The sequence below is a fragment of the Podarcis muralis genome, chromosome 2 (assembly GCF_964188315.1).
Source record: "Podarcis muralis chromosome 2, rPodMur119.hap1.1, whole genome shotgun sequence".
In the NCBI taxonomy this organism is placed as follows: Eukaryota; Metazoa; Chordata; class Lepidosauria; order Squamata; family Lacertidae; genus Podarcis; species Podarcis muralis.
In genome coordinates this window covers 110776876-110797612 of record NC_135656.1, presented here as the reverse complement: position 1 = coordinate 110797612, position 20737 = coordinate 110776876, and the positions used below count along the sequence as shown (strand labels likewise).

Below are 20737 nucleotides of genomic sequence, written 5' to 3'. Positions count from 1 at the left end.
GTTTTAACTTGCTTGTGGGAACAACTCAGAGACTGTGAAAGAAGGAAGGTTAACAACAGAAAGAATTAGAGGAAGTGACTATGAAAAGCAGTAGAAGTATGAGATGATCAGAACCCTCCAGACTTGAAGCATGGGAAGTCCTATTCAACATTTATAATTTGGTAGAATATTCGGATTATTTGATATGTATATGTATAATCTGAAATATTTAATGTGATTTGATTGGATTGTTAAAGTGGGGAATTTAATAAAAATGAATTTTTTAAAAAGAAGGAACAGGCCCCAACTCCTTTCACTTGCCAAGGCCTCGCTCAAGATCGCTACCACAGAAATACACCATTTCCGGCAGGAGTCTTTGAAAAGAAGAACTGAAATTACTGTTACTGATCTTTTTCCTTCCAACAGCCATATCAAGCCAATGTACAGTGGTACCTCAGGTTAATAACTTAATTCGTTCCGGAGATCCGTTCTTAACCTGAAACTGTTCTTAACCTGAAGCACCACTTTAGCTAATGGGGCCTCCCACTGCTGCTGCGCCGCCTGTTCTCATCCTGAAGCAAAGTTCTTAACCCGAGGTACTATTTCTGGGTTAGCGGAGTCAGTAACCTGAAGTGTCTGTAACCTGAGATACCACTGTACATTGAAGATGTACAACGCAGAAACAGCAGGGCTTTTTTCCCAGCCGGAACTCAATTCCAGCACCTCTCAGGTGGTCGCCATTGGCATTATAGGAAAACAAGGGAGTCGTTCATGGTGAATCCGGACACCTCTTTTTCCTATAAAAATAGCAATATACACACACAGCTGAAACCATGCAACATAGACACTTGTAGTAAAGACCCGGTTATCTGTCTGGGAAAGTCGGTCACAGCAGAACTGTCTTTGGGTATTTCCAGAAGTTGGGCACCTGTCGTATCTCAACAGGAATGCTATTCCGCAGAGCAAGGGCAACCAAATGGCTGTTAGTGGAAATAGGTTGTCAACCACATTGGTGCGTACACACACACACACCCACGTGGACGGACCTATAATAACTACACAATGCAAAGGGTTACTGTTATAGGGTCAAAAATTCAACATTCTTACAAGGTGACACCTGGAATAGGATGTGATTATCATCCCTCCCCCCCAAAAATTATTATTATTATTATTATTATTATTATTATTATTATTATTATTATTGAATTTATATACCGCCCTATACCCAGAGGTCTCAGGGCGGTTCACAAAAGATCATAATATCTAAAATAAAAATAAAAACAATAACCCCCCCCCCCCAAAGAGAGCCACATTTTAAAAGGGTATAGGATGTTGGTCAGGTCAGCCAAAGGCCTGGTTTTAAAAGAACGTTTTTGCCTGGCGGCTAAAGGTGTATAATGAAGGCGCCAGGCAAACTTCCCCGGGGAGAGCATTCCACAGATGGGGAGCCACTGCAGAGAAGGCCCCGTTCTTGTGTTGCCACCCTCTGCACCTCTTGAGGTGGGGGCACACAAAGAAGGGCCTCAGAGGGTGATCTCAGGGACCCGGAAGGTTCATATGGAAAGAGGCGGTCCTTGAGGTATTGTGTTCCTGAGCTGTTAAAGACATTGCATTAAGGCAGGACCTCCCCGTGTTGAGGAGTGCTTAGTCCACATACCTTACGCTCAGGAACCTAGCTTTCCCACCCGCCCCGCAGCAAAAGCAAAAAAGACTCATCAAGACGGTGACTTGGTTCAATCCGTTTTTATTATTAATTGTTTAAATTGATTCCACAAGGGGTTAAAGAGGCAGGGAGTGAATCTAAAGTCCTACATCCGTCAATACGCCTAACTCCCCCCCAACAGAGGGCGCTCCCTCTACAGATTTCAAGAACATTCCTATGACCCCCACCCCACTCCTGCCCCCTAACTACGTTACACAAAACACATACAACAGCGCCACTCGGAAGGAAGCAGAGCTCCTCGCCAACCCGTTGTCTTAATCTAGCTGTTCCTCTGTGGCTGCGCCGGCCTTGCGGATATGCAGAGAGGTTATCTGTTGAGGGTGGCAGTGGGGGAAGCCATTGTTTTGAGTTTGGGGAGCGTGGGGGGTCTGATTCTGAACTCCCAGTCCCCAAACTGCAGCACCATAAGAGATGGATGTGGCAGGCCAAGCAGTCACAGAAGGAAAGTCATTCCAGAGGTCATTCCAGATCAGGGATGGTTGAACCTGTGGAACTTGTTGGACTCCAACTCCCATCAGCCCCTGCCAGCATGGCCAATGGTCAAGCATGATGGGAGATGTAGTCCAACAACATTCTCATTCTAGTTATTGAGTCTCATGGCAGGGCAAGTGGAGTGGCTCTAGGGACACCTTCCTACATCTGACACGAATCATCAGGTGTTGAGATTTAAAACTGAACAGGAGACCCCCCCTAGTCCACCAACCATCCATCGTAATGGAGTTGCCTGGTTCTGTAGCACTTGGATCACCTCAAACACGTTGAAAGCCACTTATGTCCCACCTGCCCACGTCTCCTGCTCAACAGTTCTTCCAACGTGGCGGCTATGAAAGAGAAATGGCCACCATCTTGGGTCTAGTCCCCACAATGAGCACCTTCCAAGATGGCTGCCCACCAATGTCTCTCAGCACCCGGTTTCATAACACGTCCCCCTCAGCGATGAAGGGAGAGCAGTGCTGCTCTTTTTAACGGTCCATAACGGGCTAAGAAACTTGAGGGAACCTCACTAAAAAAAAAAGAGCAATCGTTGATTGAAGAGCTAGAACGTCAAGTTTCCCGCTGATGGCTTTTTCTTCAGCACTAGGAGCAAAGTTGAGCACCTATCTACTCTGGGGTAAAAAAAAAATGTATTCGTAAAGTGTACACTGTAGAAGACAGGAGATAAAAAGAGACTCGTGTGGCTCCGTGGAAGCGAAGATCCAATGTAAATAAAAGAGAGAAACTGCGAGATTTAAGGCCGGTCAAATTAGCGTGTTTGGAGGTGTCCTTTCCTCACAAGGAGGCTAAGGGGAGAGAAAGCGGGGTGCCTGCACAAAGGGGTTCCTCTCGAGGGAATGCAAGAACCTGCATTTTATTGTGGGGTTCGATAGGCACTAGATCTCCAGCTTCTTGTTGATGAGAAGAGAGCAGGAACTGAGAGTCCCACCAAGTTTGGCCACCTCAGTGCAAGCCGCAGGGATGAGGGTGTAGTCCGGAAGCTTCTGGAAGGGCTGTGAGAGGAGGCAGAGAGAAACCGGTTAGACCTCTTCCCAAAGCTATCTTCGTCCCTGCAGTGACCAAGACACACCTGAAGCTCGTGAAAAGGCAGGCGGTTTTGCGCGGTGAGACAGAGCATACAGAATGGCTGCAAAGCTTGCAAAAGGCCATGCTCAAAGGTCAACACATGAGCCACCATTCTTTTGTGGCAGCCTCTGAGCTGGCCATTACGGCGTCTCAAATTCTGCCCCAAAATGAATTGACATAAATACTGTATTTTTCGCTCCATAAGACACACTTTTTTCCTCCTAAAAAGTAAGGGTTTGGAAAGTATGTGCGTCTTATGGAGCGAATTCGTGGTCCCTGGAGCCAAATTGCCCAGGGGCGAAAAGCAGATTGTGCTTTTTTCTTTTTAAAAAAAGAGGAAAGGGGGTGTTGAAATGAAGCCGCTGAGCAGCTGATCGGCAAGCGGTCGGGAGGGAGATAAGGGACGCTAGCGATAAAGGAGGCTGCCTGGGAGGGGGGAGGTTAAAGCACATGGATCCTCGGGATTTTTGCATTGGGTCACCCCAAATTCACCATCAGATCACATAGCATGTCCATGGCTATACCTGCACCAAAAAATCATGCATCCACTGTTTCGTGGGGCCGCAATGGCGCAAAAACGTGGTTACAAAGCATGGATCCACATGGATCCTCAGGATTTTTGCATTGGGTTACCCCAAAGTCACCGTCAAATCACATATCATGTCTGTGGCCACAGCATGAACCACAAAAATCATGCATCCACTGTTTCATTCAGAATATTTTTTTCTTGTTTTCCTCCTATAAAAACTAGGTGCGTCTTAGGGTCGGGTGCGTCTTATGAAGCAAAAAATACGGTACGTACAGTCGTACCTCGGCTCCCGAATGCCTTGGGAGTTGAACGTTCCAGCTCCCAAACGATCGAAAACCAGAAGTGAGTGTTCTGGTTTTTGAATGGTGGTTTTTTGGGGGGTTGTTGTTTTTTGGAAGCTGAACGTCTGGCGCGGCTTCTGCTATTGTTTCCGGCACGCCTGTGCAACTGTAAAACCAATCAGAAGCCGCGCCTTGGTTTCCAAATGTTTCAGAAGTTGAACGGACTGCCGGAACAGATTCCATTCGACTTCCGAGGTACAACTGTATTGCTTTAATTGTTATGCATTTTTTAACTGGCTAGGGTTTACTCTTAATACTTTGAGATGGAATTGCTTTGTTGAGTATTTTAATTAGGGATGGATTTTAACCTTGCAAGCTACTTAGATGCCATTTTGGCAAGTAAGTGGCAAATTAAAGGCAAAGGGACCCCTGACCATTAAGTCCAGTCATGGCCGACTCTGGGGTTGCAGTGCTCATCTCGCTTTATTGGCTGAGGGAGCCGGCGTACAGCTTCCGGGTCATGTGGCCAGCAGGACTAAGCCGCTTCTGGCGAACCAGAGCAGCGCACGGAAACACCATTTACCTTTCTGCCGGAGCGGTACCTATTTATCTACTTGCACTTTGACGTGCTTTCGAACTGCTAGGTGGGCAGGAGTTGGGACCGAGCAACGGGAGCTCACCCCGTCGTGGGGATTCGAACCATCGACCTTCTGATCGGCAAGTCCTAGGCTCTGTGGTTTAACCCACAGCGCCACCCGCGTCCCTAAGTGGCACATTATTATTTATTATTGTTATTCTTATTGTTATTCCTAGATGCAATCCTCCTCCTCTTCTTCTTCCTCCTCCTCCTCCTTGCAGCCTCCACACCTGGTCCAGGGATATAAACTCAACCCTTTCCCCCACCCCACCCCACCCACCAGGTAAAGCACTCTTCCCCCTTACTTGTACGCTGTTAGGATATTCCTCAGCACTGCGATGCAGAAGCACACTGCTCTTCTGACCAAGCCGTGCATAGATGCAATTTGCAGCCGGGTCATCCGGCACTGTCAGTGTTTCATAGTGGTGATCGGTCAATTGTTCCATGGTCTTCAACAAAAGAGGGCAGTGGGAAGAGAAGGGAAAAGTTCATTAACAGAGGGATGGAGGAGTAGGCCTTCACATGAGCCCCAAGGCAACTGACCAACATCAAAACCAAGAAAGATAAGTTCTAAAACCACCAAGAGTAAAGACCCAAAGCAGAGACCTCTTTTGAAAGCAGAGACGTTTCTGAAAAAAACCAGAGGCATTCTTGTTGGGAATGGTGGGAGAGGATATTGATAAGAAGCTCCAGAAATTGTTTTTATACGCAACAGCAGCGGCGAGGTTATTGCTGGCTCAGGTGTGGAAACAGCAACAATTGCCGACAGTAGAAGAGTGGCACTATAAGGTTATGGAATATGCAGAAATGGCCAAACTAACAGGGAAAATTTGACAACAGGGCAATGAAACATTTCAAAAAGAATGGGATAAATTTATGTCGTATAGAGACAGGATGGAATAGTGAAACCAGTAGAATGGAATTAAAACTCATAATGGGAAAATAAAAAGAAACTGTCTTAGACATTAATGACATGTGAACTAAAATGTAAAATATAATTAAGATAATCAACAGTATTTGTAAATGAATATGAACAACAAGATTTGCATACATAGAAAGATTTATTTGTATACAAACTTTGTGGATAAAGATGGAAGAACAACAACAACATGTAAAATAGACAAAGACAATGTGAAAATGTTTAGATATAAAAAAGCCAGAAGAAGGAAAGAGGGAAGTCATCACTCAGGAGCAAGTACAAATGTAAAATGTAATGTAATATGTTTATGTATAGTAAAAACTAATAAAGGTCATCAGGTGGAGGGGGAAGCAGAGATCTCTTCTGCTAACCAGAAGAGCTGGTCACCCCAATAATGTGGTTTCAGGAAGAGGACAGATAGCAGACACCAGTCACATCTCCACAGAACAGGGGCAGCTACGCAGAAGGCCCTGCTTCAACTTTCTGTGGGGTGCGGCTTCTGTTATTTGGGGTGTGTGAAGGAGCAAGTCTCATAAGGCATTCATAAGGGATAAAGGCTTTCTTGAAGAAGAAGAGTTTGGATTTGATATCCCGCTTTATCACTACCCTGAGGAGTCTCAAAGCGGCTAACATTCTCCTTTCCCTCCCCCCCCGCCTACAACAAACACTCTGTGAGGTGAGTGGGGCTGAGAGACTTCAGAGAAGTGTGACTAGCCCAAGGTCACCCAGCAGCTGCATGTGGAGGAGTGGGGAATCGAACCCAGTTCACCAGATTACGAGTCCACCGCTCTTAACCACTACACCACACTGGCTCTTGGGAGTGGAGAGGAGGCGGACCCAAGTAGCCCACCTAATCCAGCATCCTATTCTCACAGTGGCCAATCAGATGCCCCAATGGGAAGCAGGAACTGAGCGTAACAGCGCTCTCCACTCCTGCCTTGCGGCTCTTTCTCGGGAGAGGCCCCCTGGGAGGTTGTGGACGTTACCTTCATGGCTTTCTTGGCCACGTCGCTGCTGCCAATGACAACCGTTTCAGAGCCAGCCATGCTGCAGAAGCTGCGGAGGTGCAACATACCCGAGACAGGAACAGTCGACACCGCAAAATCCTGCACAGAGACATTCCGTAAGACTTCCAGAAGTCCATGCCACACAGTTGCAACCAAGAGCTCCACCCATTCTTTCCCAATATAGGACTGAAAAAGGGCAGGGGTGAGAAACCAACGGGAGGCTCCACACAAGTTTCTAACAGGGAACTGCTGATGAGGTGATCTTTCCCCTGCAAGTAAAGCCCTAAATGACCTCAGTCTTGTATACCTAAAGGAGCGTCTCCACCCCCATCATTCTGCCGGACGCTGAGGTCCAGCGCTGAGGACCTTCTGGCGGTTCCCTCCCTGCGAGAAGCGAAGTTACAGGGAACCAGGCAGAGGACCTTCTCGGTAGTGGCGCCCGCCCTGTGGAACGCCCTCTCATTGGATGTCAAGGAGATACAACTATATAAAACTACTATACAACTTTAAGGAGACATCTGAAGGCAGCCCTGTATGGGGAAGCTGGTAATGTTTGATGCTTTATTATGTTATAGTAATAATAATAATAATAATAATAATAATAATAATAATAATAATAATAATAATTTATACCCTGCCCATCTGGCTGGGTTTCCACCGCCATTCTGGGCAGCTTCCAACAGAATATTAAAATATAATAACCTATTAAACATTAAAAGCTTCCCTAAACAGGGCTGCCTTCAGACGTCTTCTAAAAGTCTGGTAGTTGTTTTTCTCTTTGACATCTGGTGGGAGGGAGTTCCACCATATATCTGATGGAAGCCACCCAGAGTGGCTGGGGCAACCCACTCTGTACAAATATAACCATAAAATATATCAACAAACAACAAATATAACAACAACAACAACAACAACAACAACAACAACAACAACAACAACTCATTTGGGGCTTTCCTTTTATACCTGAGGATCACACATGGTGAGACTAATTATATGGCTGTGAGCTGCTGAAAAATATTTATATTTTGGTACAGTGGTGCCTCGCAAGACGAAATTAATTCGTTCCGCAAGTTTTGTCGTCTTGCGAGTTTTTCGGCTTGCGAAGCACGGTTTCCCATAGGAATGCATTGAAAATCAATCAATGCGTTCCTAAGGAGACCGTCGGGGACAGAGGGGAAGCGCCGCGTGCCTTCCCCACTGTCCCCGGACCTGTTTTAAAGCAAGGGGCAGCGGGGAGAAGATTGCTTATCCCCGTTGCCTGCCCCGCAATCTCCGGGGACAGAGGGGAAGATGCGCGCCTTCCCCTCTGTCCCCTCTTTTGAATCAAGGGGCGGAGGGGAGAAGATCGCTTCTCCGCGTTGCCGCCCCTTGCTTCAAAAGGGGTCCGGGGAGAAAGGGGAAGACGCGCGCCTTCCCCTCTGTCCCCTCTTTTGAAGCAAGGGGCGGAGGGGAGAAGATCGCTTCTCTGTGTTGCCGCCCCTTGCTTCAAAAGGGGTCCGGGGAGAAAGGGGAAGACGCGTGCCTTCCCCTCTGTCCCCGGACCTGTTTTAAAGCAAGGGGCAGCGGGGAGAAGATTGCTTCTCCCCGTTGCCTGCCCCGCAATCTCCGGGGACAGAGGGGAAGACGCGCGCCTTCCCCTCTGTCCCCTCTTTTGAAGCAAGGGGCGGAGGGGAGAAGATCGCTTTTCCGCGTTGCCGCCCCTTGCTTCAAAAGGGGTCCAGGGAGAAAGGGGAAGACGCGCGCCTTCCCCTCTGTCCCCTCTTTTGAAGCAAGGGGCGGAGGGGAGAAGATCGCTTCTCCGCGTTGCCGCCCCTTGCGTCAAAAGGGGTCCGGGGACAGCGGGGAAGATGCCAGCATTTTAAAAAACCTCGGGACAGTGGGGGACTTCTCTGCTGTCCGGGGCGATTTTAAAATGCTGGCAGGCAGCAGCGAAGCCTTCGCTGCCGCCCGCCAGCATTTTAAAATCGCCCCGGACAGCGGAGAAGTCCTCCGCTGTCCCGGGGTTTTTAAAAAACCTCTCCGCCCCCCCGCCAGGCTTCGGAGCAGCCTTCCGAAGCCTGGCGGCGGGAGGAGGTCTCTCCGCCCCCCGCCAGGCTTCGGAGGAGGTCCGAGGACAGTGGGGAAGACGCGCTGCGCTTCCCCGCTGTCCCGGAGATTTCCCTCTGGGCTTTCGTCTTGCGAAGGAAGCCCATAGGGAAATTCATTTTGCGAAGCGTCTCCAAAACGGAAAACCCTTTCGTCTAGCGGGTTTTCCGTCTTGCGAGGCGTTCGTCTTGCGGGGTACCACTGTAGTCTCCCTTTCACAACATGGGGGAGCATGTTTTATACAAATGCACAGGCAAAGGGAAATTAGAAAGAAATGCAGCCCCTACCCCCACCCCGTCCACCACCAGCCAATAGTTGCTTTTTCAGTGGGTTAAGAAAGAGTCCCAAGATGAGGACAAGGATATGGCTAGGAACTGTTCATCCAAGGGTGTTACACATTCTCTGGGTGTGGCTCTGATATGCGGGTCACATTGGGATGTGGAGCGAGGAAAAATAGCTGAGGAAGCAGTGGAAAGGTTAAGCAGTTGGGAGGAAAGAAGTCTCTGTTCATTTCTTGAATTGTTTTCAACGTGGGAGTTCTGAGTAGAAGTTGGCTCAGCAGCGGCCTTGAAAGACAGATTATCAATCTTCCCTTTAATGTGCCACCACAGGAGACTACAGTGGAACCTTGGGTTGAGAACGTGATCCGTGCGGGTGTCATGTCTGTGCACGCGCAGATCGCGATTTGTTGCTTGATTGTGATTTTATGTAAACTGTGTTATTTTTACTGTTGTTAGCTGCTCTGAGCCCGGCTTCAGCTGGGGAGGGTGGGATATAAATAAATTATTATTATTATTATTATCATTATTATTAAGGGACGCGGGTGGCACTTTGGGTTAAACCACAGAGCCTAGGACTTGCCGATCAGAAGGTCAGCGGTTCAAATCCCTGCGACGTGGTGAGCTCCAGTTGCTCGGTCCCAGCTCCTGCCAACCTAGCAGTTCAAAAGCACTTCAAAGTGCCAAGTAGATAAATAGGTACCGCTCCGGTGGGAAGGTAAACAGCGTTTCCATGCGCTGCTCTGGTTCACCAGAAGTGGATTAGTCATGCTAGCCACATGACCCAGAAGTAACTCGTTCCAGTACTTCCGGGTTCGGCGCGGTGCGCAACCCAAAAATGCGTAACCTGAAGCATCTGTAACTCGAGATACCACTGTACTGGTTATATTTCCGGGGCACTCCATCTATTCATGCGGAGCGTCAGGGGGCGTCCAACAGATGAACTAAACATGTGCCAGCCTTGTGAATAAGGCCGGAAAAATGTTTACTAGTCTGCTAGGGGCTGGCAGAGGAGGGACAGAGAGTTCCAGCCCTCCTGCAGCAGTCTGCTCAAGCAGTTGCCCAGAACTGCAGGCACTCGCCTGCAGGCAATATCCTTGTCCCCTATGACTACCAGGCTACTGCTTAACTGCAAGGCTGCCGTACACCTTAGAACAGGGGTGGGAAGCAGAAGCAGAATAGCAACAACTAGGAACCACAACTGTGCAGGTTTTGGGAAGGGAGGTAGGGAAGGTTTAGTTCCAAGATTCCAGCTCACCCTGAAAGCATCCGCAACCATCTCTGCTCCTCTGTGATTAGTCCACTTGGAAATGCCCACGAAGAACTCTCTACCTGTAAAAGGCATTAAGAAGATGGAGAATACTAGAACCGGCAATAAGTCAAAGGGCAAGCCATATTCCTGAGCGTTAGCTCTCCCCAGACCTGAATAACAACGCTGGTTTATCTCTTCCCATCCCAGATCTGACTACGACTGCAGCCTTAAAGCTACAATAGTGGAGAGGGCAACAACAAGGCGAGGTTATTGCTGGCTCAGGTGTGGAAACAGCAAAAAATGCCTACAATAGAAGAGTGGCAGTACAAGGTTATGGAATATGCAGAAAAAGCCAAACTAACAGCAAAAATTCGACATCAGGGTGACAAAACGTATAAAAAAGAATGGGGAAAATTTATGTTATATATAGAGAAGACAATGTGAAATAGGGAAACCAGTAGAACTAAAATAAACCTCGTAACAGAGAAACACAAGAAATTTATTGGATAATAATATCAAAATGAATTAAAAATGTATATTAGGACTACTGTTGAACAATATTTGTAAATGAATATAGACAGACAACAAGAATTGTATATATAGAAAGTTTTATTTGTTTACAGACATTTTATGGAAAAAATTGAAGAACAATTATATATAAAATGGACAAAGACAATGCAAAAAGTTAAAGACGACATAAAAAAGCCGGAAGGAGGGAAGTCAGCTCGGGAGAGCAAGAACAAATGTGAAACATAATGTATGTGTATGTATAGTATGTAACTAAAAATTCAATAATCATCTTTAAAAAAGAGGAATGTATGTGGAGAGGAGAGAGGGCTTAATTTGCACCAGGTTTCTGCCCCAAAATGCATTTAGCAAATAGCAAGAGGCAGTCCTGGAACATACAGATCCGTGCTGGCGAGAGTGCCTCTGAGCATGCATTAAGTGCACTTCCCTCCCTCCGTGAATGCCCACCTACAGACATCTGGGATTGGAGGGCAAAGGGTTTTCAGGCCGGTTTCTATGACTTCCAGGCAGCTCTGTGTGTGTGTGTGTGTGTGTGTGTGTGTGTGTGTTTTATTAGAACAGAAATTAAAGAATATCTGAAAAATAAATATAGTAGTTTAAATTCTGTTGCAGCATTCGAGGAACTTCAGTAATAGTTGCTAGGTAGATAGAAGAAATTAGATTTATTGAGAATAAGTTTAATTATGAAAATATGTATTGGCAATAAGTAATATGAATTTGAAATATGGAATAGATGGGAAGTTGGGTCTTTAGTCTTAAGACCAATAGATGTTTTATTGTTTGCCAAGAAAATTATGTGTCTATGGTTATTTTTGTAATTTGTGTGTAATTTTGTATTTGTGTTTCTTTGTGTGTGTTTTTGTTGTTGTATAAATAAAGATTAAAAAAAAAGAGGGGGGGGGGAAAGAACAGAAACTAACCAGCCCCCAGGGGTGGGGGGAAACCCTCAACAGAATCTCATCAAGTTCTCCACCGCCCTCAGTGCTACCATCATCATTTACATGGCACTTCCACTATGAAAAGAGGTTTCGAAGGCTTAGTCACCCTTACCGCAGAACAAAGAAACAAAAACCCCGTGGTGTACTTTCAAATTCCCATTTTGTCAGGTTAACCCAAATGCAAAGTTCCCTCCATCTTATGGACCTCCCCGCTCTTGAGATAAGGGCCACCGTCCTCAGCGACAGAGGAGTCCTTTACCTGTGAACAGGACATCGCTCCCATCCAAGGTGGCTCCTTCATCTGTAACCTCCACCACTCGCAGTTTTAACTCCTCCAAGACCTTTTTGACGCTGCTGATCTGGGGAAGAGGCAGGGATAGAGTAAGAGATCAGACATTTTCTAGCGCATCCCCTTTCCTTAACACCTCTTCATGCAACTCTCAACCCAGGCTCGACACAGTATACCTGAAGGAGCGTCTCCACCCCCATCGTTCTGCCCGGACACTGAGGTCCTCCTCCGAGGGCCTTCTGGCAGTTACCTCAATGCGAGAAGCGAAGTTACAGGGAACCAAGCAGAAGGCCTTCTTGGTAGTGGCACCCGCCCTGTGGAACGCCCTCCCATCAGATGTCAAGGGAATAAATAACTACCGTGGTACCTCAGGTTAAGAACTTAATTCATTCTGGAGGTCCATTCTTAACCTGAAGCTGTTCTTAACCTTAGGTACCACTTTAGCTCATGGGGCCTCATGCTGCCGCCACGCCATTTCTGTTCTCATCCTGAATCAAAGTTCTTAACCCGATGTACTATTTCTGGGTTAGCGGAATCTGTAACCTGAAGTGTCTGTAACCCGAGGTACCACTGTATCTGACTTTTAGGAGACATCTGAAATCAACCCTATTTAGGGAAGTTTTTAATATTTGGTGTTTTATTGTGCTTTTAATTCTGTTGGGAGCAGCCCAGCACGGCTGGGGAAACCCGGCCAGATGGGCGGGGTATAATTAATTAATTAATTAATTATTGGCTCCCATCAAATGTTGCCGTATTACTGACAGACAGGCCCCAGGGGCCACAAAATGGTCGCTATATGCAAGTCTCCATAAACCACTCCCCACAGTGGCCTGCCTCAAGATCTCCCTGTTCGGCGGCTCCCCAAATTGCTTTACTCCACGCCTGCCCAACAACAGGAGTCGGTCACTTGCGGACAAGTGAATTAAAGCAAATCTAAAATGGCCTCAGCTGGGAAGGCGCTTCATATAGAGTCACGCTGAAAACAAACAAGAAAAGGTGAGGGAAACAAAGCGAAACAAAATCCTGTTGCCACAAAATCTCATCAACTCTGGCTGTTGCATGTGGTGGACCTGTAAAAGGGTAAAAGACTGCTGGAAAATAATCTATAATGAATTGGGGGGGTTGTTTAAAAGTACTTTTTCAAAAAAAACCCAGAGTCCTTTTCGTTGGGGATAATTCAGACGGAAATTCCCAGGTGTCGAAAAAAGGTTATTTATGTATGCCACTACTGCGGCCCGTATTTCGTTAGCCCCAAAATGGAAAACGAGCGAGGTCCCGACTAAAGAAGAATGGCAACTTAAACTGATGGAATATACGCAGCTTGCAGACCTAATGTATAGAATAAGAGAACAAGAAGAACATACGTTCAAAGAAGATTGGAAAATGTTTATTGAATATATGGTGGGCGATTGTGTACACTTGAAAACATTGGCAGCATTAAATTCAACAGCGTAAATAAGTTTTGACAGGTGTAATAATGGAATACTGAATGGTTTAGTTTATGTAAAATATGCAGGGATTTATGGCATGCAGAATGAACCATGGAAAGAGAAGAAAGGAAGTCACTGACATTTTAAGGTTGTTTAAATGAATATTCTAAATTGTAAAACAGAAAATTTAATAAAAATTACACACACACACACACACACACACACACGGCTGTTGCAGCTCTCTTTGAGGAAGCCATATGCAATCAGTTTGCATCCTAGCATTGAAAGGGACCTGGAGGGTCATCTAGCTCAACCCCGCAACGTTAGGCAATTGATGCTGCCTGAGCAGGCAAAGTCAGCAAGTAGAGCAGGGGCGGGGGAAACACAGAACCCAAATGCGGCCTTACGGCCTCCTCTCTCTGCCCCTTAGGACCACCATCACCCTACAAGCCCCACTCCACATCCTCTTCCAGTAAAATTGGGTGGGGGGCTGTTTAGAATACATCTTTGAAATATACTTGGAGTTGAGAGTGAATTTCATGCTCTTTATTCAGCTCATAGTGGTGAGGAGGAAAGGAAGTTCCCCCAGAATGTCTGCTTTATATACATTATTTACACAATGGGCCCCATGTGATTGGCTAATTCCGGGATTCTCCTGTAGGCCAATCAGGTTGCGGATTCCCTTCCAACTGGAGCTGGATTGGGTAGCTCCTGTGGACCAATCAGACTGCTGCATTCTGAATCCTATTGTTCTAGGACCAATCAGACAGCTGCCTTTTGGAACCTATTCAACTCAGTACCGGATGAAGGATGGAAAGGGGAGAGCGCAGATGTGTGTAGAACCACAGGCTTCTGAACATCTGGAACGTAGCCGGCTGCAGGACATAAAATTCACATCCATGGCTTGGCCTGCTTTTGCCTCTCATCCTCCTCACCGCTGGCAGGAGACCTCCAGAGACTGACCCATCCTAGGGCTGGAAAAGTTTTCCCCAAGCTAGAGCAGTTGCCAAACGGCTTCTTTAAAAAGGTAAAAGGACACAGAAGGGTACTGATTTCCTCTGCTTCTCCTTTTCCAAGATGGTGTGGGAGATGGCCTGGAAAGATTTCCTGAGGATGGGAGTCCTCCTCGCTATATACCGTATTTTTTTGCTCTATAAGACTCACTTTTTCCCTTCTAAAAAGTAAGGGGAAATGTGTGTGCGTCTTATGGAGCGAATGCAGGCTGCGCAGCTATCCCAGGAGCCAGAACAGCAAGAGGGATTACTGCCTTCACTGCGCAGCGATCCCTCTTGCTGTTCTGGCTTCTGAGATTCAGAATATATTTTTTTCTTGTTTTCCTTCTCCAAAAACTAGGTGCGTCGTCTTGTGGCCTGGTGCGTCTTATAGAGCGAAAAAATACGGTGAGCACACAATTCTGCATAGAATTCCAGACAGGCAGATATTCTCAGGACAAGAATTACCAGAAAGCCCAAATTGTGATCCGGCGCACGGGTTTATAGCAGAGTTTAATTCAAGCCCTGGTTATATAAGGGGGGGGGGGGACTCCGAGGGCCAGAAGGGCCTCCAGAAAATCAGCATGACCTTTTGTTTCATTTTCATTCCACAGACACTTCTGGGCCAGGCTTATTTCACAGATGATTCACAGACCTCTCTCACACACAGACCAAGATTTCAGTTTAATTAATTGAAGTCAGCAATGGGATGTACTATCGGGTTTTGACCACAGCAAAGATTTCCCTTTCATCAAATTATGAGTTTTTGCCAAGGACTTCCTCCTATTTTACACACTCTTATAACCTCAGGATACTTCCTCATTCTCGTTTCTTAGCTCGACAGTCTATTTACATTTTTTCACCCTCTGTGCCATAGTTCACATATTACTGGTAGCTATTAAAAAAGAGAGAACAAAGGGGATTAATAGAAGGATGTGTGCTTTTTATAAAAACTGCAGGGCGAGCCCTTAAATAACATTGCTTTAGTCTCTTTGATGTTTTAAGCTATGCCTGTTTTTGATCATTTTAAGTCACTTTGAGACATTTTATTGAGTGTGACAAATAAATGTGAAATAATAATAATAATAATAATAATAATAATAATAATAATAATAATAACTTCAGAAACAAAGGGTTAACCATCAGCACCCCAGAATGAGGGCTGCTTAATGCAAAAAGCTGCAAGTTCTGTGAGGAATAATATTAGAAATATTGCAAAAATGTGCTACAACAGCAGCAAGAATACTCATCGCAAAATACTGGAAGACACAAGATCTACCCACCCGGGAAGAATGGCAGATGAAGCTGATGGACTACATGGAATTGGCGGAAATGACTGGCAGAATCCGAGACCAGGGAGAAGAGTCGGTGGAAGAAGATTGGAAAAAAATCAAAGTATATTTACAGAAATACTGTAAAATTAATGAATGTTAGAAGGATGCTGGAATGAAGCTACATGGTTTTAGCAGAAACGTTATAAAGAACTAAGTAAAAATAGATTGTCAATGGGCCAAAGAGTAAAATTTAAGGTTAGATTGTGTTAAGATATATTATAGAACAAAAATTGAGAAAGATGGAAAGGATTTGCTGAAAGAGCTAATTGAACTAGAATACAAAAAAGGGAGGTGTGAGGAGGTCGATGAAACAAGTAAATGAAAGGTAAAGATACGGAAATATTGGATGTGTTTTTAAGTGTTTTTGTTTTTCTTATTGTTTTGCTGTATTGTTTTCTGTTTTTCTTTTTATTTTTGATGTATTGTAACTTTTTATTGTCTTTTTTCCCTTTTTTTGTAACTATTAAACTTTTAATAAATATCATTTTTTAAAAAATTAGAAATATTGCAAAAATGGAGAAGGAGACGTGATATGTTAAGAATGTAAAGGCAATATCAAGTTAGGAAATGCGTAAGAAGTGATTAAGACGGAGGATTATCAGAGGTGCTGATGGAAGTCCAATAAGAATGTATTTGTGATAAATTGTGTGGTATGTTTTATAATTTTGTATGTTAAAAACCAATAAAAATATTTTTTTTTAAAAAAAAGTTGCATCTTACACAGATATGCAATGACTGTCCTAGATGCTTTAGCTGAGATTCCTGCATTGCAGAGGGTTAGGCTAGATGACCCTTGGGGTCCCTTTGCAACTCTACAATTCTATGATTCTATGTGTGATGGCCTGGGACTCAGGCTTGGACTTGGAACCAGAGGAGTCTCAGTCTGCACCGGATCCTTTGCCTCAGGCATCATCTGAACCGAGCCTGGGGCCTGATCCTGAAGAGTCCCAGTCTGCACAGGTTCCCCTGCAACAAGCACCAGCTGGGCCGAGTCAGGGGCCTGAGCCTGCCCTGGCTCCAGATGTGGGGATTACCTCGTTGCCTTCAGCTGGGCCATCACTTACAGCTGCTCCACTACCGGTTTGGTCAGGGGAGGCTGAGGCGGCCCCTGGGTCTAGTAACCCACCGACCTCTCCCCAGCTGCAGAGACTAAGGTCTGAGGGAAGGAGAGACCTGAGTACTCGCAGGAGGAGTGCTCGCCTGAAACAGGGAGGTGAGTCGCCGGGGGATCAGGACCAGCCGCTACCCCTACAAAGATAAAAGGCTGTCGGTCCCCGCCCCAGGTTGCAGGAGCAACATTGCTGTATGCCAGATCCTGCCTGAGATCCTGTACGGGTCCTTGCCTGGTATTCTGCCTTGGCCCCTGTCGGACTGACTCCTAGTGAAAGCTTTGGAATCTGGACCGGACCTGGACCGCGTTTCACAGGTTACCCCCGGGCCCAGCACACATTGACTGCATGTGTGTCTATTTTGCTAGGTTTACACAGGATCCCACCGCTTTAAGATGTACCCTTTGTACAAAGGAGGTGACCAAAACACTACACTTAGAACAAACTCAAACAAATACTAAGCATAGGAAAAGCCCACCAAAATCTATCTCCTCAAGTACCACAGGAGCTGGCCTCTAAAACTTTGTGCGACCCCCGAGCTGGAAGCACACATAAAACATCAACTGGGCTCTCCAGCATTACATCTACCAACATGAACCTTCTTTACGTACAAAAAGTAAAAGGCACATGTTAGGTGCCGTCCCTACCATTAGGCAGAGGGAGGTGGCTAAGTGTTGGTGTTGACCTTTAAAGCCCTAAACAGCCTCGGTCCAGTATACCTGAAGGAGCGTCTCCACCCCCATCATTCAGCCCAGACACTGAGGTCCAGCTCTGAGGGCCTTCTGGCAGTTCCCTCACTGCAAGAAGCCAAGTTACAGGGAACCGGGCAGAGGGCCTTCTCGGTAGTGGCACCCGCCCTGTGGAACGCCCTCCCATCAGATGTCAAAGACAAAAACAACTAACAGACTTTTAGAAGACATCTGAAGGCAGCCCTGTTTAGGGAAGCTTTTAATGTTTAATAGACTATCGTATTTTAATATTCTGTTGGAAGCCGCCCAGAGTGGCTGTGGAAACCCAGCCAGATGGGTGGGGTATAAATAATAAATTGTTATTATTAACTGTGGCAGCTGGTTTGGGGTGTCATGAAAGGGTAAATATCATTTTTTATTATTGCATTTTAACTCCCAGAGGTGCTTACAGGACTCCCTGACTACTTTGCACCATGATTTGATGGACAGGGCATGAGGGGAGAGGGGGAGAAAGAAGGGAAGCCATTTGCTAAATTGCCTCAGGCAGCGAAATGTCTTGGGCCAAGCCAACACTGTGTCAACATGATAATGTGTGTACAGAGTGGTCAGCCAACTGGATCTCTTGTGGTGCCTTTCCAACTTGCACAAGAGCCTTTTTAAAGCTTGCTCCAAGGGAAACTCAGCACTTTTCGCGTTCCTTTTATTTAAGCCGCAGAAAGGCGTTCTGTAAATGCTCTCAAGCCCTTTTCAAAGGGTTTCAAAAGGCCAACTCCGTTCCGCTGAGGGGTGGGGGTGGGGAAGGCATTCCATGCATGCTCAGAGACACCACAAATGAGTTGCCAGGAGGTTGTTGTTGTTGTTTTAAAAAAACAGAAACAAAATAAAGATGGCAGCATATGGCACAGAAGCAACAGTTAGACAGGGAGTTCATGGGTGAAGGTGCTCCAAAACACTTATATTTATTTTAACTAAAAGCATAAGAAGAAAAACACAAGAGAGAGAGAGAGAATGAATCAACTTCTGTCTGGCAGTAATTAGTAGAGAGAGGCAAGACCCTTTAAGAGGTGCCAAATATTCTCCAGGGCTTGGGTGGAGTGTGTATGGACACACAATTCTATATTCAGCACACTGCACTGGAGCAGGGAGGTGGGTCATGAGAATGGCGGGTGGCTGGGCGGGTGGGAATGAGGCACAATGCCAACTGCTGAGGCAACCGGCCAGGCAGCTTGCCTCAGCGCTCCGGGGACACGGGTGGGATTAGTCCCAGAGGTTCCTACAGAGGAACAGATGGGACCTGCGATTGACAGGGTTTAACTAACAGCTAGCTGCCGACCGGCTGCTCTCCCCCGCCCCCACCCTTTCGAAGGCAGCAAATCCACTAGGACGGGACTGGAACCTTAACAGGGCAATGCTGTGCATGTTTACTCAAGAGCAAGACTCGCCCACAGATGAGGCTGGCAAATGTATTTAAGGCAGCCGTTTGCCGCCTCACGGAAGCATGCTATGACAAAGTTTGAGAACGCTCCCGACTTATCCCCGTGACCTTGTCACACCCTCAATAATGGCCCGTTAAAATTTTAAAAAGAAATAAAAAACAACTGTAGCAATCTGGCACAAGGACTGGGCTTATACTCGGGCTTCAAGGGCCTAAAGGTTAGTGCAGTCATACCTCAGGTTACAGACGTTTCAGGTTGCGGTTTTTTCGGGTTACGGACCACCGAAACCTGGAAGTACCGGAACGGGTTACTTCCGGGTTTCGGCGGTCGCACATGCGTCGAAGCACTAAATCATGCTTTGCGCATGCGCAGAAGCACCGAATTACAACCTGTGCATGCACAGACACGGGTTGCGAACGCTGCGGGTTGCGAACGTGCATCCCGCACGGATCACGTTCGCAACCCGAGCGTCCACTGTAAATGCTCACTGCCAAGTTAGTAAATAGCCATTTCCTAGGGTGCTTCAAGGGGTGCGGGTGGCGCTGTGGGTAAAACCTCAGTGCCTAGGACTTGCCGATCGCATGGTCGGCGGTTCGAATCCCCGCGGCGGGGTGCGCTCCCGTCGTTTGGTCCCAGCGCCTGCCAACCTAGCAGTTCGAAAGCACCTCCGGGTGCAAGTAGATAAATAGGGACCGCTTACCAGCGGGAAGGTAAACGGTGTTTCTGTGTGCTGCGCTGGCTCGCCAGATGCAGCTTGTCACGCTGGCCACGTGACCCGGAAGTGTCTGCGGACAGCGCTGGCTCCCGGCCTATAGAGTGAGATGAGCGCACAACCCTAGAGTCTGGCAAGACTGGCCCCTACGGGCAGGGGTACCTTTACCTTTTACCTTTTAGGGTGCTTCAAAACTGCCTCCGGGCAACCAGGTGAGGACGTTTTGGGGGGAATGGGAGAAAAATAGCTCCCGGCAAATAAAAAGTGGAGATCACAAGACGACTGGCAACCCTGGCAGGTTTATTTGCAAGGTGATTCAACACAAACAAAATGAACAGCTTACCTCGTCCCGCCGCGACGGCACCCATGGCCGCGTGAGCAGCGCGGTGTCTCCCTGTATCACGGCCAGGTCCCCCACCAGCGTGGAGCAGGGGAGGCCCTCGTCCGCAGCCAGCTCAATGACCTGCAGCCCTAGCTTCTGGCGCAAGATGCCGGTGTAGACGCCGTACTGCCGGTGGGCCTTGGCCAGGTCCACAGGCTCCGCCCCGCCATTGGACGCGTCTGCCGCCGTCTCTGCCGTGCCGAAGGAGGAAGGGATGCAGCGGACAATGGCGTGGGTATACTTGCCAAAGGAGGAGACGCTGGCCATGGTCTGGAAGAGAGGAACAGAGGGATGAACCGTTGAGCTGGCTGGCTGGCTGGCAAGCCGCTCCTCTAGCTCAAGTCTGAGGGGCAATACAATGAATTGCCCCAGTCAGCTCCTGAGAACGAGGGAGAACCACTTCAGGCCCAGAGGAAACAGAGCTTGGATTTTTGTTGTTGCATGCATATCGTTCCTCACTGAATCTCCACAACAACCCTGTGAAGTATGTTAAACTGAGATGCAGTGACTGGCCCGGGGTCACTCAGTGAGCTTTCTGGCCCAGTGGGGAATCGAACCTTGGTCTCCCAAGTCCTAGTCCAACACACGAACCACTGAACTGAGAGTCAGCATGACAGGAAACCAGGAAGTTCTGGGTTCAAATACCTG

At 47.0% G+C, this 20737-nt stretch overlaps 1 protein-coding gene across 2 annotated transcripts in view; it reads right to left on the bottom strand.

Moving 5' to 3' along the window:
• Window positions 1–1707: 1707 nt before the first annotated feature.
• DDAH2 (DDAH family member 2, ADMA-independent) overlaps window positions 1708–20737 on the bottom strand; it is a 41583-nt gene continuing 22553 nt past the window's right edge. For both annotated transcript variants that reach the window (XM_028719845.2, XM_077922575.1), the window contains exons 2-7: window positions 20051–20359; window positions 11976–12075; window positions 10257–10330; window positions 6615–6734; window positions 5015–5158; window positions 1708–3189 (exon numbers count right to left, since the gene is read on the bottom strand). In XM_028719845.2, coding sequence (XP_028575678.2) covers window positions 3073–3189; window positions 5015–5158; window positions 6615–6734; window positions 10257–10330; window positions 11976–12075; window positions 20051–20356 — 861 coding nt within the window. In that variant the 5' untranslated portion in view covers window positions 20357–20359 and the 3' untranslated portion in view covers window positions 1708–3072. The remainder of the gene's footprint in view (window positions 3190–5014; window positions 5159–6614; window positions 6735–10256; window positions 10331–11975; window positions 12076–20050; window positions 20360–20737) is intronic.